This window comes from Molothrus aeneus, chromosome 22 (assembly GCF_037042795.1).
Source record: "Molothrus aeneus isolate 106 chromosome 22, BPBGC_Maene_1.0, whole genome shotgun sequence".
Classification (NCBI taxonomy): domain Eukaryota; kingdom Metazoa; phylum Chordata; class Aves; order Passeriformes; family Icteridae; genus Molothrus; species Molothrus aeneus.
In genome coordinates this window covers 3,751,479-3,770,072 of record NC_089667.1, presented here as the reverse complement: position 1 = coordinate 3,770,072, position 18,594 = coordinate 3,751,479, and the positions used below count along the sequence as shown (strand labels likewise).

General features: G+C 52.4%; 2 protein-coding genes across 2 annotated transcripts; one reads left to right on the top strand and one right to left on the bottom strand.

Annotated features, from left to right (window-relative positions):
- Positions 1 to 23: 23 nt before the first annotated feature.
- On the top strand, positions 24 to 5,861 carry THYN1 (thymocyte nuclear protein 1). Its single transcript, XM_066564530.1, has 8 exons — positions 24 to 194; positions 1,413 to 1,496; positions 2,430 to 2,656; positions 3,103 to 3,171; positions 3,822 to 3,914; positions 4,508 to 4,603; positions 5,400 to 5,550; positions 5,633 to 5,861. Exons 2-8 carry the CDS (start codon positions 1,454 to 1,456, stop codon positions 5,677 to 5,679), a joined length of 726 nt encoding a protein of 241 aa, XP_066420627.1. The 5' UTR covers positions 24 to 194; positions 1,413 to 1,453; the 3' UTR covers positions 5,680 to 5,861.
- A 744-nt stretch (positions 5,862 to 6,605) lies between these two features.
- On the bottom strand, positions 6,606 to 18,293 carry VPS26B (VPS26 retromer complex component B). Its single transcript, XM_066564392.1, has 6 exons — positions 18,005 to 18,293; positions 14,510 to 14,666; positions 12,770 to 12,934; positions 10,971 to 11,146; positions 10,203 to 10,345; positions 6,606 to 9,582 (listed from the first exon to the last, which is right to left on the bottom strand). The coding sequence occupies exons 1-6, from the start codon at positions 18,225 to 18,227 to the stop codon at positions 9,436 to 9,438; spliced, it is 1,011 nt and encodes a 336-aa protein (XP_066420489.1). The 5' UTR covers positions 18,228 to 18,293; the 3' UTR covers positions 6,606 to 9,435.
- Positions 18,294 to 18,594: the final 301 nt, after the last annotated feature.

The window sequence follows — 18,594 nt, the reverse complement described above, 5'->3', positions numbered from 1 at the left end:
GAGCTGTAGTCCTGCCCCCGGCACCGCCCGCCCGGGCGGGGAGGGAGCGAGGGGAGCCGGCCCTGCCCCGGCCTTTGCATAGCGGGCACCGCTTCCGAGCGCGCTTCCTCCTCCTCCTCCTCCTCCTCCTCCCCGCCCGGCACCGCCAGCATCCTCATCGCCCCGAGCAGGACCGGCGGCAGCGGCCCGGGCTGGTGAGCGGCAGCTCGGAGGGCTGGCAAGGAGGGAGGGAGGAAGGGGAAAGCTTGGCATAGAAGGCGGAAAAGTTGATGCCGGCCGGCCTGGCAGGAGGCAGCGGGCTCGGAGCCGTGCGAGTGCTGCTGGCAGAGGGGGCAGGGGATGGGCCGGCCGGCCCGAGCCTCTCCCGGCACCCCGGGGTCCGCAGGGCTGGGAGGGACCTGGGCGTCAGCGGTGAACCCCCCTGGCCGGGCACGGCCACCTGCGGCCAGGTGCGTTTGGCGCTCTGCAGGGAAGGGGCCGCTCCCGAGGGACGCGGGCGAGCCCGGCCAGGAGCAGAGCCCAGGCAGAGCCCGGGCAGGGGCAGGAAAAGCCCGGACAGGGGCAGGCAGGGGCAGAGCCCAGGCAGGGGCAGGCAGAGCCCAGGCAGGGGCAGGCAGAGCCCGGATAGCGGCAGGCAGAGCCCAGGCAGGGGCAGGCAGAGCCCGGGCAGGGGCAGGCAGAGCCCGGGCAGGGGCAGGCAGAGCCCGGATAGCGGCAGGCAGAGCCCAGGCAGGGGCAGGCAGAGCCCTGGCAGGGGCAGAGCCCAGGCAGGGGCAGAGCCCAGGCAGGGGCGGGCAGGGGCAGGCAGAGCCCAGGCAAGGGCAGAGCCCAGGCAGAGCCCGGATAGCGGCAGGCAGAGCCCAGACAGATCCTGGCCAGAGGCAGGCAGAGCCCGGGCAGAGCCCAGGCAGGGGCGGGCAGAGCCCAGGGAGGCGCAGGCAGAGCCTGGGCAGAGCCCGGCCAGAGGCAGGCAGAGCCCGGGCAGAGCCCGGGCAGGGGCAGGCAGAGGCAGGCAGAGCCCAGGCAGGGGCAGGCAGAGCCCGAAGCCGCAGGCAGAGCCCAGCAGAGCCCGGGCAGAGCCCAGGCAGCCGGGGCGAGGCTGGGCTGAGCCCTGGGGAGCAGCACAGCTCCTGTGCCAAAGGCAGAGAGGGCCCGCGCTCTGCCCACGCACCTTGGGGATTGCCTGGGTACAGCAGCGATCCAGCCCTGCTGCTGGTGTCCATCAGGGCTCCAGGGTGCGGTCCCCAAGCCCTGCCAGCATTCACACTGATAGAGGAAGTGGCTGAGCTCAAGGAAAGATTTATTTGCTCTCCACTCGCCCTGCAGTGCTCGCAGCTCCCTGCCTCAGCCGTCTGTACTCTTTTCAGCCGCCTGGAGCAGCAGTAATTCCTCCTCCTTCTCTCGTCCATCAGGTGCTTCTCAGTGAAGAGAAGATAATTCAGAGAGACCAGAGATGCCTTGGCCGAGCAGAAAGAGAGACAAAGGAGCAGTAGCAGGTCTGTGCTGACATCCTGACTGATTTAGCACCTCTCATTTGAGGTTCCAGGCCATAGTGAAACTACAGGCAGCCGTGCTAACCGTCTGTCTTTCACAGGCAGTGTCTTACAGACAGCATTTCCTGTGCCAAATGGGCTGAGCACCCGAGCGTGACTGAGACAAGCCTGCTAGGTGTGTGATAAGGACAGTGATGTATTCTCAGCACAAGGGGCTTAGGAAATGGAATTCAGGCCCATTTTTGCACAGCAGAGTTGGTCAGTCAGAGTACCCCCAGTGCAGTGCCAGGAAACTGATGTGGTACCAGCTGCAAAGACAAAAAGCAAGAAAATGGCACTGGAGGCATAATGATGTGGTGTTTAAAGTACAAGATGAAAAAACTGCACATCTGTGCCACTCATCTGCTTGATCCACTCCAGCAAATAACCGCATTTTTATCCTTTAATCACTTCTTAATAACTGGGACCTTTTTGTCTGTGTCCTGAAGAAACAAAGGATCCGTTCTGAACAGGTAGTTCAGTGGAGGTTAAGCTAAGATTTCCAGCTCCTGCAGGAATTGAAATAGTTTGGTTTGCTTGGTGAATGTTCCTCTTACCAGATTCACCTAAGTCTGCTTTGTTGCCTGGAGCTGATTTCTCAGCAATTAATTAAAAAAATTCAACTACACTTCATGTGGGCAAACATGGTCTATCCTGAGGTCTTTTTTATTACTAACTGGGAGTATTAAACTACATTTTTGCAGACCCAAAAAAAATCTCCTTATTTCAGATGCAAATTAGAAATACTCAGAATCATTGGTGCATAATGCTGCTACCTTACCCTGAGCACCTGGGGTGCCCCAAGCTCCTCCTGCTGCAGTCAAATGTGTGAAACCAGCTTGGACAACTAAAAATATTTTTTGAAACAAAATGTGTTTTATCTCAATGTCTTTTAAGATAAAAAAGAGCCTGATGCTAAAATTGCCAAAACCGAGAAGGAGACCTCGGATAAGGAGGAAGAAGAGAAGTCTGCAAAACCTCCAGCTGGGAGCTCCAAGTCAGGATGGAAGAACTGGAAGAAAAAAGAATCAGAGTCTGGTGGGGAGGAAAGCAAGATCACATATTGTCACTGGCTGCTGAAATCAGAACCTGAGAGCAGGCTGGAGAAGGGGGTGGATGTGAAGGTGAGCACTGGCACCCCCTCACTCAGCAAAGGACAGCAGCAGGGCCACTCCTGCCCACCTTTAGTCCCAGATGCTGAGGGACAGCATCAGGAAACTCAGGTTGCTTTATCCTCTCAAAACCCATTTGTCCTCCTGGAAACAGAAAAACAAAATGTTCTTGTCCAAGGTGACAACCTTGGGGTTTCATACATGTAATACAAGAGGAAATCAGCTCCTCAGCATGCTTGGCTGCTGGTCACAGGAGCAGCATCTATTTCAGACTCTGCCTTTTCACTGCTGCTTTGTAAAGGTTTTTCTGTAGGCCCTGTGGGAGATAAAAATTGTGTCAAGTTTGTGCTATAATTGAAGGAGCTGCTAGCAACAAACGCTTAGGCTCAGTGCAGACAATGACACTGTAAAGATCAGAATGCTCCTGAATGAATGTTTATTTTCATTTCATTTGGCAGTTCAGCGTTGACGACTTGAAAGCTCAGCCTAATCAGACAACCTGCTGGGATGGAGTAAGGAACTACCAGGTAAGAAGCACATGGGGGCACTGAAATAGCAGTAGAAGAAGGTGGCTCTGCCCACAGCTTGTTCCTGTGCCTGAAGCATTTCCTCTTGCGGCACCCTGCCTGTTCATGCAGGTGCATTTTGGCAGGGACCTGAAGTCAGCTCTTGCTTAGTGGCCTCAAGGTCAGAGGTAGATTCAGGCTGGTGAATATTCTGTCAAATCACCCAGTTTTTCTTTCACTTAGACCAACCTTTGGTACCTCACAGCAAGTCTGTACTTACCCAAATCCTCTGTCAGTGCACAGTTTTCTGTTCCAAAGGAATTCCACGTGTGTTCCCCTGCTGTGTACGATGCCTGTGCTGTATAGGATTCCCTGTTCCCCTACACATCATCTGCTCTGAATTGTTTGCTGACAGCTCTCCTGGGCAAGGGTGGCTGAGCTGTTGAATTCCCACACACTTTCTGACCAACAGGAGCTTGCTCTTCAGCCTTGTTTTGACTTTATTTAATTCCAACACAAAACCATCTCTATGACAACTGTAGGAAACATTATCTGAGTAATTCTGAAGCACATCTACCTTTCCTCTTGTTGGTTCCTGCTCTTGGCTGCTTCTAATGAAGCCCTGAGAGCTTGATGGAAAGAGCTGAAAGTCTCTTGTTTACTCCTGACAGGCAAGGAATTTCCTGAGATCCATGAAACTTGGGCAGCAGGCCTTCTTCTACCACAGTAACTGCAAAGAGCCTGGCATTGTGGCCCTTGTCAAGGTGAGTGTCTCTGTTTTGGGGAGAAGTGATAAGGAATGGATTATCAAGCAGCTCACTGCTTGTGTCTCAGCACCAAAGAGTGCAGGAGTTGTCCAGTGAGAGCAGGGAGTGAGCCCAGGACACCTCAGCTCAGCACTACAGGGCTGACTCAGCCATGTGTCCCCAGAGAGATGGAACCACGCTGTGCTGTTTTCCTGCTGACATTTCGGGGCACTCCCAGCCAAGCCAAGTGCTGTTCCACACTCTGTTCCAGTCTGACTCACTCCATTCTAGTCAGCAGAGCCCACAAGGCAGTAGACTAAAACCAGGGCACAGAGCAGCTTTTTCTTTAAGAGCAGAATTCATCACAAAGATCAGCAGCAGCTACCCAGTTTTCCTCTGCTGCATTTCCTTCCACGCTGATCTCCAGCAGGTGATGCTGCACTCACTGCTCTGCACTTCTTCCACCCAAGAAATGTAAAGGAAACTGTTAGAATGGAGTTCAGGGAAAGCAAGGCTGATTTTTCACCAGGATTACTCTCTGTCACATCTCATGCCCTTTGCTGGCAGGTGTTTTGAACTGATGGAAACTTTCCTCTCCCCTTCTGCTTCAGATTGTGAAGGAGGCGTACCCTGATCACACACAGTTTGATCAGAAGGATCCTCATTATGACTCCACCAGCAGAAAAGAGAACCCCAAATGGTCCATGGTAATGTATTCCATTAAATACAGCCCTGTGTGCAAGCCAAGAGAAGGGAGAAGGCTCTTTGCATCATATTAAAAATCTTAAGCTTCTGTCCTGGCCTAGCTGCCTTTTTCTCTCTCAAGAGAAAATTCAATCCTATTTTCTCTGCTTTTTCCCCAATCCCTTCCAGGAGGCTGCCAAAATATATCTCCCTAAATTTTCATATCTTGGCTGCAGAGCTGGCCTCTCTTCCTTTTCATATCTTGGCTGCAGAGTTGGCCTCCACACATGGCAGAACCCTGAGTTAGAAAAATGAGCTAAGAGCCACTGTCAGTGCACAGCGAGCAAAGCTGCAGTTTTGAGGCACATTAGATTGATTGTAGGGTGTTCATGTAGGGTGTTCATGTAGGGTGTTCATGGGCTGCCTACATCCCACATCTGAATTTTGCATTGTTTGTGACTTGCTGCTGCACAGTGCCAACAAATCACCTGCAGAACCCTGAGTTAGAAAAATGAGCTAAGAGCCACTGTCAGTGCACAGCAAGCAAAGCTGCAGTTTTGAGGCACATTAGATTGTAGGGAAGGGAGTGTTCATGGGCTGCCTACATCCCACATCTGAACTTTGCATTGTCTGTGACTTGCTGCTGCACAGTGCCAACAAATCACCTGCCACAAATACTGGGAAGCTCTTTCAGCCTTCAGCAAGGCAAAGTCAGTGCACATCAGTCACTTCCTACAGCTCCAAATCTTTACCCCTCAAATATTCTACGGGCTGTGGAGGCTGTGTGCCTGTCCAAGCTGCTGCTGCCCTCCCTTGCAGGTGGATGTGCAGTTTGTGAGGATGACCAAGCGCTTCATCCCCCTGGCTGAGATCAAGGCTCACCACCTGGCACACAAGGCAGACGGGGGCCCCCTCAAGGACATGATGCTCTTCAGCAGGCAGCGTCTGTCCATCCAGCCCCTGACACAAGGTGAGAACCTCCCAGGACTCTTCATTCCCTCGGTCAGGGCAAGCTGCAAGTCCCATTTATGGTTTTTCCTTCCTTACCACAGAGGAGTTTGATTTTGTCTTGAGCCTGGAAGAGGAAAAGCCACATTAAAGCAGCACAGCTCCCACCCAGCCTGCTGATGCCTCCTCCTCCACCAGCACAACTCTCAAGTTCACCTGCTCAAGCACAGCACCACGAACATGCCACCACAAGACCTGCAGCCACACGTCCCTTCCCTTGACACACTGTTATTTTTGCTTATTTTTTCAATAAATAAAGCCTTTTGGAATCAACTGCAGCTACTTGGGTTTAAGTAGTAGGAAAATCTGCAATTCATCTCTTGAGGAAGAAACAGGTACATCTTCTTTGTTTAGTTTGGGGTCTAGTGCAGCTCCATGTACTGCAGAGGGACATTTTTCTGCAGGAAGGAATCCCTGAGTTCTGTCTAGAACCAGAAAATTTAGAATCATTGAATAGGTTGGATTTGAAGAGACCTTAAAATCATCTCGTTCCACCCCTTACCTTGGGCAGGGACATTTTCCACTATCCCAGGGTGCTCCAAGCTCTGTCCAGCCTGGCTTTGGACACTTCCAGGGATGTGGCAGCCACACAATCAGGAGGAATTTCTCCCCAACCTCCCATCTAAACTATTTTCTGTCAGTTTGAAGCCTTTCCCCCTCCTCCTGCCAGTGCATGCTGTTGTAAACAGTCTCTCTGGAGATGGACACACAAAGCAGATCACAGTGAACTTCCTGCAGGTACAAAAGTTCCCATGTTATTTTAGTTCTGACATCAGGGAAATGGAAGAAAATAAAGCCAGCCTGCTAATTTTTAAGCCACATGGGTCCTCCACCAGCACAGCTGCCAAGCAGTGACACAGCTTAAAGAAAGACCAAGGATTTATAAAGATAACAAAGGACAAACTCCTCCAGCATGTTTGAGAGCTGCACACTGTGGCACTTTTTAAAGAAAAATCTCTCCATACCACAGAAAAAAACCCCAACCCAACCCAATGCAAAACATCAGACAAACTCATGCACAGCATTTGACAGCCAGGGCTGGCTCTTTTTAATTGGAGAGACAAAAAAACCCAAGTTTTAAAATACAGCCATTGAAAAGACGACGAATTAAGAAACATGTAAACACAGCAGAGGCTTAATTACAACTTGCACTGCTTGGTTTGGTACTTGCCCACTCCCCTGTGCCTGGGAGGGAGGGAATGAGCCAAGTACAGCACAGAACCACCAGCTGAGGGGGACAGGAGTGCCCCTTGACATGCTAACAGAACACTGCTCTGGAGTGCCTTGTCCTGCAGTGAGCCCAGCTTCTCTCTAAGGATGCTCAGCACATCTGCTCCACCCCACACAAACACAGGGCCCAGTGCTAACAGGCTGAAAATGGTCCTTCAGATTCAGTAAAAACGGGGGTCACTTCTGAATCCTGGTTCCACACACAGGGACATGGGGTAGGAAAAAATCCCCCAACTGAATGTATAGGCTCAGTCAATGTCCAGGCTCAATCAATGTCCAGGCTCATGCACCTTTTCCAAAGGAACCCTCCAGGAGTGATGAGCAGATGTTGAACAGCCACCTCCTTAGAGCCAGGCAATGATCTCACACCCAGTCAGGCAGGAAAAAACCACTCCTGGAATGCAGAGACATCTCCATCCAGGGGGTTGCTTACCTTCTACACGGCCTACAATCCAGGGGAATAAAGGAATAAAGGAATAAAGGAATAAAGGAATAAAGGAATAAAGGAATAAAGGCAAGGAGGGAGCTGAAGGAAAGCTGAAGAAGATTGTAAGGGCACTGCTGTGCTCAGTTCCCCTTAGAACAGTTTGCATCCCCAAGAGCTCCCAAAGGAGCCTCACTTGTCCCTAAAGGATTGTGCCTGGCTGCAGCACAGCCAGTTCCCCCCAGGGAAGGAGGGAGGGAGGGAGGAGTGTCCCAAGTGCCATCCAGGGTCCCCTGCCATGGCAGAGGTGCCCAGCCCTGCCCTGGCACAGCAGGCTCATTGTTGTTTGCAGGGAGGTTTTGCCCCAGCCTTGGGAAGGCAGGGCCCAGCCCATGGCACAGATTCCCCGTGGGGGGACAAGCAAGCCAGGACCTCAGTGGGGCACAGCAGAACCAGGGGGTGACACAAGCACTGAGCAGAGATGAGAGCATCAGTGTCCTCTACAGAGCGAGACTGGCCAGCTCTACTACAAACCACAACCTTACACGTGGTGAGGAAAAGATAACTGACTTTGGCAAGCAGAAACACACATTTATCACTGAAATACAGTAGCTGTCATTACAGATAAAGCTCCCCTTCCCACCCCAGCCCCACTCCCTCCACCAGCACCGTTCCACTGAACACAGCAGACACTTCCATTGCCCAGACACCCGCTCCACACTCAGCTGTAGGACAGAGGAACTTGATTCCAGAGCCAAAAGGAAGCTGGACGAACTAACAAGCCACAAATTCAGGGAAATCCAGACAAATCCCACTTGACAGAGCTCATATCCCAGCACTTGGTGCAGGCTGGTCTCTCCCTGGGGTAGGAGGTGTCACCACCTGCTTGAGCAGGAGGGACATCCTCCAACCTCAGTCAATCAAGTCTACAAAGCCACATCTGATTTTTAATGGAGGAGTGACTTCCTTCTGGGAATGTGCTCATGAGTCTACTTAGCTGAAGGCTAAAAGCAGCTTATTTTAAAAAAAAGAAAACCCACATTCAGGTTCTCAGCTCACTGCATGCTCTCAGACCTCGCTGGTGACTTCAGCTCAGGCCTCAGGAATGTGTCTCTGGAATCAGAGCTCTGCCACCCTTCCAGGTGCTGCTTGGCTCCTTCCAGCAGCCCACACTGGCCTGTTTGAGCCCCCCACAACAACTGCATCCCCCTTCTGTCCCCGCTAACCCTCATCCTGCAGGCACGAGGCAGCAAACCTCAGCAAACCAGACCACATGCACGTGTCCCCACACTGCTGTCCATCCCCACACACAGCCTGCTCTGTCCCCAGGACACAGACACAGGCAGGGCAGCGTGGGCAGCACAAACCCACCCACAGGAGAGCCCCCAAGAGCTCCAGAGCTGCTCTCCACACCTCCCTGCAGCAGCACCTGCATGAGAGCAGCAGCCGAGTGTGGATCTCAGGACAAGAGAAGGAAGGCACAGCTCGTGGCCAGGAGCCTTCCTGGCCCCACTTTGTTGCCCACCCATGAGCACTGGGACCGTCACCGCTCTGCCCACACCATGGCACCTCCTCCTGCAGCCACATCTCACTCCCTCCTACCAGCCCCAGCTCCTGGTGGGACACAGCCCGTGCTCCACGTGGCTGGGTGGCAGTCCCAGGGCTGAGTCACCTCCAGCATCCAGCTGCTCGAGGCAAGGAATCCAACGCCAGCATGAAGAGGAAGAAGGGGAAGCAGCGAGGGGATGACACCACAAGGTTTCCAGCAGGTCACACCAGTCTCTGATCCCTCCTCTAGCTCCTTCTGCTGGGACCTCCATCCAGCTCATCACCAGGCAAGATTTCCAAAAGGCAAGGCAAACATCCATCCTGCACAGCCCCAAAGCACCCTGCACACGGCAGCCTGGGCCTCCCCTCGCTCTCTCCTTCCCCACAGCCCGTGGGAGCTCTCGGGACACAGAGGAGATCAGGAGGAGATCAGGAGCTCGGCCATGGCCTCCAAGCAGCCACGGCCTCCAAGGCATGGATGGACTGGGCAGTGCCACGGCGCCTCCGCTGCAGCTGGCCGAGCCCTCCCGCCCCGTCCCGCCCCGCCAGTCCTCCGAAGGAAGGAAGGAATGCAGTCCAATCCGGGTTTACTCAGTGAGGTCCCTGGTGCCCCGCGGTGCTGGGGGGTCCCGGCGCCCCCCGGCCTCACTGGCGGCCGTTGTTGTCCGCGGGCTGCCCGGGGGCCTTGGCCTCGCCGTGCGAGGAGCTGCCCTCGAAGCGCTGCGACGCGATGGCCGCCTGGTGGGACATGCTCTTCCTCACGATGTCCCCTTTCCTCCACAGCACCACCTCCTGCAGGGACACAGCAAAGGCTTGTCAGGGCTCCTGAGACCTTCTGCTAGGACCTTCTGCTGAGAGAGACCTTCTCCTAGGACCTTCTACTGAGAGAGACCCTCTGCTGAGACCTCCTGCTAGGACCTTCTGCTGAGAGAGACCTTCTGCTGAGACCTTCTGCTAGGACCTTCTGCTGGGACCTTCTGCTAGGACCTTCTGCTGCCCCACCCAGCCCCCCAGGCTGAACCAGGCTCGGTGTCCCACCCACAGCCAGGATCCACCTGGCAGTGCAGCCTGCCTGAAATTCGGGTAGGAAGCTCCTCCCTGGGTCTGGGCACACAGAGGACATCCACAGCACCTCTGTCCTAGTGCCACTGGTAAGGTGAAGCACAGGAGCTCCACCACGGAGCAGAAAAGATATCCCAGGCAGGCACTTTGCAGACTCCTCCTCACCACCATACACACATCTGACCTGCAGGGACATTCTTCTAGATCATCTTTCCATGTGATGAATCCCAAAATGGAATTCTTCTAGACTATCTTTCCACTTGCTGAATCCCAAATTCCCAGCAGGTCCTTGTAAAAGCGTTCCCATCACCATGCACGGCTCCAAAGAGAACAGCAGCTGTGGTTCTCACCTGCTGTTTGAAGTAGCGCCTCTCCTCCTCATCAATCAGCACCAGGTTGAGGTAATAACGCACAGAGAACTTCTTGTTGATGTCCCTCATGGTTGGAGTCAGCTCATAGCCAGCCAGAAAGAGCCTGATGGGAATGGACTCCCCTGGAAAGGGCACAGAGCTCTCAGCACAGACAGGATGCAGAGAGAAACCAGGAGAGCAGCAGCAAAACACAAACTCACACGGCCACAACCTTTGTCACCGCTTCCACAAGTGGACTAACATGAGCTAGAAGACCTCAACTCCCTCCAGAAACCAGCATGCACGGTCCTCAGCCAGATCCTGCCCTTGCTGACAGCTATTCCAGCTCCACTCTAACAGCACAGGACTCTTTTGGGACCTGCATCAAGACAGCACTGCAGGAAAAAATGAGTAAGGTGACATTTTCTCTAGCAGGTGACTCTGCTGGGCAAAGGAACACTGGCACAGGAGATTGGCACAGAGCAAGAACAACACCACCTCTGCTCTGAGCTGCAGCAATGCCAGCTGCTGGCCCATGCCAACTGTGAATTTATAGCTGGATCTGCCACTGCTCCATCAGAAAGAATTATGATCCTGTCTTAGTCACCCCTCATCACACTGGAGAGGGAAGGGGATCAGATCAATCCCCTGCTCTGAACCCACAACAGTGGAACGGGATGCTGAGCACACAGAACATACTTCAAGAGTCATATTCCCACCCCAAAATCCTCCAGGAGAGCAGTGCTGGGGGTTGCTGTGCCCTCTCACCTCTCACAGGTGCCCCATCCATGATCTCGTACTTGGCTATGGTGTCGTTCTCGTGGTACACGTTGGGCCCCGTGCCCGTTGTCTCCCTCTTGATGATGTCTATCTCCATGTGCTTGATCTTGATCCGCACCAGCAGGAAGTAGATCTTCCCCACAATCACATCTTTTAGATGGTACCTGGCACGAGAGGGGAGGAAACACCAGGATCAAAGCCTGTGCAGCAGAGCAGGGCTCAGGCTGACGTGCAGGAACTTGCTGGGCAGGCACTTTGCTCTCATCCCCAGCAGATGGCAAATCAACCACCCCCACCAGCAACCAGCCCTTTATTTCCACCCTCTGCTCTTTTGGAAACCCACAAGAACATTTAGCACCAGCATATAAATTAAATACTTTGCTTCAGGCTGAATATCTGCAAGAAACCCCTGGAAGAGCAAAGGCTCCAAAATCAGTATTTTACATCAATTAAAACCAACCCAAATCACTGAATCATTTAGGTTGGAAAAGACCTCTGAGATCATTGAGTCCAGCCACCACTTGCAGGGAGATTTGCCAGCACCAGCTGGGAAGGATGCACTAAGGGTAGTTTAAAAGAGCTCTTCCTAACTTCTTTGCTAGAGTTAATTTCTACTCCAGCTGTATTGCCTGGAAAGGAGCAACCATTGCCTTTTGGAGGCACCTGGAAGTACTGATCAGGATACAGGGAGTGGGAAGTTACAGCAAGCATTTCATGCTGTGCTCCAGGCTCAGTGAGCCACAGCCATTGCTTCCCACTCCCTGACCCAGAAATATGAGAAAAGGAGAGGAACCCATGGAGCAGGGAGGATCTGAGCTGCCTCCAGCCTGTCTGGAGCATGTGTGAGACATAAACTTTAAGGAATTTAGGGATTTTAGAGGAGCTAAGATTTTAGTTAGAGATAAGTTTTATTGGAGTTAATTAAAATCAACCTTGATGAAGTTAAGAGTTAGCAGTTAACTAATAACTGATTGCTTGGCAACACAATGCTGGGTTAGCTGGGTTTATAATGAAGAATATAGAAACTGATAAAAGGCTTTTAGGAACATAAGAAAATTGTGGCCTCCTCTGTTCTGAAACCAATTGAAGACAGGAATGGGAGTTCTACCAAGGGTTCATTTGTCAGATTTGCATTGAAAAGGCAGCAAGGTCAGAACGAGGAAGACTTCATTTACTTCCTCATTTTGGGACCCCTCCCCATGAAAGGGACCAGTGACCCATTTCAAGGAACAAACTGCACATGCTTAATGGCTTTTGAACTAATTACCATGCTTAATGACTTTTGAACTAATTACCATACAGAGTGGGGAATGGGATGAACCAAAGTTATGAACCTGTATTTGTATTTTGGGTATTCAATACCTGTACAGATAAAAGGGCTCTGTGATCACCTGTAAATTGTGTTGTGTATTGGGAGCTATTCCACAATAAACACACACTTTCTAACTCTAAACTGTCAGAGAGTTTTTGGATATTGGCACTAGATCAATATCCATATTGGGAATGGGATGTACCAAAGTTATGAACATGCATTTGTATTTTGGTATTCAATACTTGTATAGCTAAAAGGGCTCTGTAATCACCTGTAAATTGTGCTGTGTATTTGGGAGCTATCCCACAATAAACAAACACTTTCTAACTCTAAACTGTTCGAGAGTTTTTGTCCGTCACAGTTGGATATCAGTACTAGATCAAGATCCATATTTTTTTCAATAAATCACATGAGCATGGAATTCCTTTGAGGAAACCCCAGCAGGTGGGTCCCCAGCTGCTCCTGAGCCACTCACTTGGACTTGTTGTACTCGAACTCGATGTGCAGGCAGTCCTCAATGCCCACTTCCATCTTGATGGAGGAGTTGAGCTCGGGGTAGGTGCTCAGAGTGTGCACAACGATGTCCATCTCCTTCACCACATCGTTCAGCCTGCGGCTCACGGTGGCACGGAGGAAATACCTGCAGGGACAGTTGTCATGGACATAGGTCATGAAAAATCCTTTCCTTAGGACCTTTTCTCCTGAGAAGCTGAGAGGCCTCAGGAACAAAATGCAAACAATGGTTATCTGCTGCTGTGGAATGCAACAGGTGCATCTGGGATTGGTCTCGTGTGGTTGTTTCTGATTAATGGCCAATCACAGTCCAACTGGCTCGGACTCTCTGGTCAGTCACAAGATTTTATCATTCCATTCCTTTCTTTGCTAGCCTTCTGATGAAATCCTTTCTCTTTCTTTAGTGTGGTTTTAATTTATAATTTTCTTTTAATATAATATATATCATAAAATAATAAATCTTTTCTCTTTCTTTAGTGTAGTTTTAATATATCATTTTCTTTTAATATAACATATATAATAAAATAATAAATCAGCCTTCTGAAACCTGGAGTCAAGATTCTCGTCTCTTCCCTTGTCCTGTGAACACCACCACAGACAGTCCCTTGCCACCAGGGTCACAGCAGGGACAGCCCCAGGGGGGCTTGGGCTGCACTGTCCTTAGGACACAGATCCATGTAAGGAGCTGAAATGCATTTCAATGCAAATCTAAATACAACGTGTGATCAACTCAGCAGATCCACTGAGAAAGTTCCTTTTTCCCACTGAAGCTTGGAGCTTTCTCCTTGGCAAGGTGAGGTGCTCAGCTCAGCTCAGCTCATGCACAGCTGAGAGGAGGGCCAGCATTTCAAGAACAGGGAATGGGAAATGTCCAAAGGGATGAAATAAGCAGGAAACCAAAGAATTGCCACAAGGAAGCAGAAGAGCAAGGAAGCTCCTCTTCCCATGTCATTTGCTGTTCCACTGCTCTTTTAGCCCAGGTCTGAACAAAATAAACCCACAGTAAAAGAGCCCCCAGCTCTTTACATGTACCTGCCCCTGGAGCAGCCAACACCCCACACTGGAAAAGGCAGAAGGGAATTTTCAGATTCAGAAGGGAATTTTCAGATGGAAAAGCAGAATCCTCTCAGCTTCCAAGCATTTGTGAGCCTGAGTTACCTAAGCCCCGTTTTGGGGCTCTGAGGAACAGCCTGCACATGTTCAAACCACTGCCCTTTTGCAAGATTACATCAGGCTGCACAGCCACACCTCCCAGTGCACATCTCAGACTTTTCCAACCCCCACTTTGAAGGCAGTGAAAGGATTTTGAGTCGATTGAGTGCCTTGATGTGAAATATCATTTCTAACATATGAACAAGGCACCAGCAAAGCATCTGTTTGCATACAGAGCACAATTAAAGTTGACAAGACTGATTACAGCAAAAATATCCCCACTGGAGACTAAACCAAACAGTTTATTTTGATTTTTTGAATTATCAAATAAATTAGCAAGTATTTGATTCAAAAGGGGCTGATTTCTCTTGTCACTCAAAGGGGAAAAACAAGTTCCATAAAGAGCCTGATGCATGCTTGTAAAATAAAGACCTCAAAGGCAGCCTTTTACAATTCAGGCACTAAAATTAATTTGGAGTTCTGCATCATCAGAGTGAATATCAGCACTCACAGAGAGCAGAACTGGGCTCAGCCAGAGCAGGGGACTCACCTTAGCTTCACATTCTGCCCCGTGTAGGACTCGTAAGGTTTCTCCACATGTGTGAACTCAAAGTCAAACGTTTGTGATTGAGTGAACTCCCCAGGCCGGGCCAGGTCCTTCACCAGGGACACGAACTCGTGGTGGTTCCCTCGGTCATAGTAGAGCTCTAGAAAATGGAAATCCAGGTTAAGCTGAACCCCACATGACACAGGAGATTTTCAGCAACTCTCTTGTCCAGGTCACTCCTTCCTTCAACACCATTCACAGAACCTACCAGGGGAGCTGCACTTGTTCCCTGCTCTCCATCAGAGCCAGGTGCAGGCCACAACTTTCCTCCCTGAAACAGGAAGGAAAAGGTCCACACAATCTCCTTTACTACAATTTAATCAAGAACTTGCCTTGGGGAGGCATGAGTCGCCTATTATCAATATTAAATATTTGTAGCTCATGCAAACCCTTCCAATAATCTTCTGCACTGTATTCCAGGCCAAAGGCATTGCCCCCGTGAGGAAAAGCCACCACTGCTTGTCTGGAACAGCCAGTGACAGAGCAAAACCAAGGGGACACGATGATTCCAACTGCTCCTGCTTATCCTTGGGCAGCAAAGAGCTGAGCGGCCTTGAGCTGCAGCAGGGAATAAATGACAATGTTGATCCTGCTGCACAACCAGCCTGTGTGTGGGGAGGCAGCTGAACCCTCCAGCCCATGGGTAACACATTCCTGGCCATGTGAGCATGCTGAGGGAAGAGCTCTCACCTCTGGAAGCACTGCTCAAACCAGCTCAAGTGACCAGCACTGCCTCGCTCTTCCCCACAACCCTCCCACATCAGCAGGAAACTACAGCTTTCCTCATTTAATGAAAGCAATCCTCCACACCTCCACTGAGTTTTCAGCCTCAAGACAAAGCAACAAAACTCTTCAATCTCTGCAATTTGCATGAACAGCTTGGGACTACCCAAACCCATCAATGAAACCTGCCCTTCCCAGCCCTGTGTGTGAGCCTGTGCCTACAGCACACCCACACAGCCCTTCTGCAAGGCAAAGCCTTTCTGCTTACATGAGGAAACAAAAACCTAAGTCATCACACAATCACACTCACACAAGCTCAGTGTCAGCACTAAACTGTGCAGAGGAGGCTTCTGAGAGGTATCAGAGGTGCTCAGGAACTGCAGTTCAGCCCTCCTTGAGATGCACAATGAGATTTCAGCTTTTAAGTGATGCCTGTTCCTCACAGCCCTTTGCTCACCTTATCTCTCTAATGGAAATTTTGGCACTAGAGCTCCCCTCACTTACGCACAACAGCAAATGTCACCAAGCCCTTTAGGCTGGGCAGGTGACATAAATAACCCAGCCTCTCTCTGTGCACTGAATTTGTGTGTCCACTGAGAGGAAGTGCTTGCTGATGTGACAGGGAGAAGCCACGTGCCAAGAGAAAAAAGAGGAACCAGCCACAGAAATGGAGGAATCAGCCCAGACCATCATGACACACAATGCAGAAGGCACAAATCAAAAAAGCAAGGGGAGGCAGATGTCAGTGCACTGAGTTCTGTGCTACCTCAGAAGGTCATGTTTGGCACCCTGCAGCCTTTAGCAGAGTGATGTTTCCCACACTCCAGCCTGTCAAACAGGTATAAGCTGTAATTTCAGGTTTTCAGAGCTATAAGGTTTCCAGACTTCCAGAGAAAATAACCTGCCAACATTTCAGTGGCTTGCTCAGGCCACAGCCACCAGAGGTGAAACCATCTGGAATGGGTTCTGGGCTGACTTGAGAGCAGGCAGGACCCAGCACTCACAGTCTGGCCTCCAGTACCTGCTCTGGAGCATCTTCCCTGCAAAACATCCCTCCTTCACATCCCAGTCCCCCTGCCTGTTAAACTGCCTCACCTCCACGCTGACCTCATGGCAGCAAGAAGTCAGAATACAAGATGGAAAGCATTGAGAAGTGCAATTAGTGGAACAAACTTCAGTGATTTATCAAAAAGGCCTGAGGGGCATAAGGACTGACGTGCAGCCACAGCAGCTGTAACACACCCTGCTTGGGCAATAATGTGCATACAAAGCAGTAATTCCAGGCAGGCATGGCTCAAAAGTCTTCCAGAACAGGGAATGAGTTGCAGGCAAGGCAGCACAGCAGAGACAGTGGAGCAGGAAGCAAAGTTCATGCTTAATTTCCACTGGGAACCGTATCAATAGGAGCTCATACCCTGGCTCCTGGTGAACAGCCTCACCTACACTGCATCATTTACAAATCATCATCCCTTCCCTTCCAAAATCCAGAGTCAGGCACAAGCAAAGCCAATAAAACTCAAACAGCAGCATGGGCTGGGTGGGAAATCTCCTGCTCATGTTCCCTCACCACACAATTTGCAATGCAAAGGCTGCAGGCCCTTGGCTCCAGCAGTGATTTTGGGGTTTAGAGCCAAGCACAGAGAGCCACAGATGTGAGGCCTCGCATGCAGCCACGGGAAGGAACATCCTGAACTTATTTTGGCTTGTGGGGCTCAAGGCATATCTGTGGAGCAGGGACAGCTCCACTCCAATGGAGGAGTGGGTGTGGCAGCTGCCTTTCCCCTTCGAAAGCAGGAAATATTAAACCTGAATTGCTTACACGCACAGATAACCACAAGTTTTGAACAACTTGAAGTCACCCAACCAACCGTGCAGGGGTGTGTGGAGGAGAAGGTGGGATCAGCCAAGGTGAGCCTGCAAGCCTCAGGAAAGGGGATCCACGCAGGTTAAAGGGATGTAAGGACAAAACCCACCCCATCAGCACCCTCAGCATCCCTAAGAGGATCAGCAGGCACACGAGGGAAGCGGGCAGGTAGCTCCTGGAGCAGGAACAGCCAGCCTGGGCAGCAGGTCTGGGCTGACCTGCAGCTGCAGGACAGAACCAAAGCGCGCCCAGCTCGGAGCTGAAACCAGTGACCGAGCAGAAGAGAGAAATTAGGACAGGAGAACAATGACCTGGAAAAGGACTGGAATGCCCTTCCTTCTGCCAGGGCTCAAGCCTGGAGAACAGGCCAGGCTGCCCAGCTTGGAGAGTGGAATAATGTCCAGCAGCCGTGGGAATGCTGTGTGCAGCCAGGAGCGAGAGGAACCTGCTCAACACCAGCAGGATCCCAGTGCCATGGGCACAGCAATACCCCCAGTACCAGTGGGATCCCAGTGCCATGGGCACAGCAATACCCCCAGTACCAGTGGGATCCCAGTGCCATGGGCACAGCAATGCCCCCAGAGCCCCGGTACCAGCGGGTTACCATGGGATGCAGTGATGCTCCCTGGACACTCAGCACCAGCAATGCTCTCTGGATCCCTGGCACCCGCAGGGATCTCAGTACCATGGGGTCCAGCACTGCTCCCCAGACCCTTGGCACCTGTGGGATGCAGTGATCCCCCCCGGACCCCGGCAGCAGCGGGATCCATCCCCGTGCGGTGCAGCGCTGCTCCCGGCACCCACGAGGGCCATCAGGAAGGGAGCCCGGGCCCGCAGGCCGCCCCGCTCACCGATCTGCCCGATGAACTCCACTTTGATGCCCTGGTGCTCCAGCCGCTTGTTGGGGTTCTTGAGGGTGAGGACCACCCTGCCCGACACGGTCTCGCCGTCATAGAAGAGGAAGTATTTCTCCTTCTTGCCTTCCTCCGTCTTGTGCTCCACCCGCCGCCGGCTCTCGGCGTCGCTCAGCACCAGCTCCAGCTCCGGGCTCTGCCCGAACCCGAAGAAGCTCATGGTCCCGGGATGCGGCGCGGGCCGGCGCGGCCGGACCCCGCGGCCCCGCTGGCGGATCGCGGCCGGGGCGGGGCTGCGCGGGGCGGCGGCGGCGGCGCCGGGGAAGGAGCCGGGGCGGCGGCGGCAGCAACGGCGGCGGCGGCGGCGCGGGGGGGCCGCAATGCGGCAGCGCTGCCGGGGCGGCGGCGGCGGGACCCGCGCACCGCGCACCGCGCACCGCGCACCGCGCACCGCGCACCGCGCACCGCGCACCGCGCACCGCGCACCGCGCACCGCGCACCGCGCACCGCGCACCGCGCACCGCGCACCGCGCACCGCGCACCGCGCACCGCGCACCGCGCACCGCGCACCGCGCACCGCGCAGCTC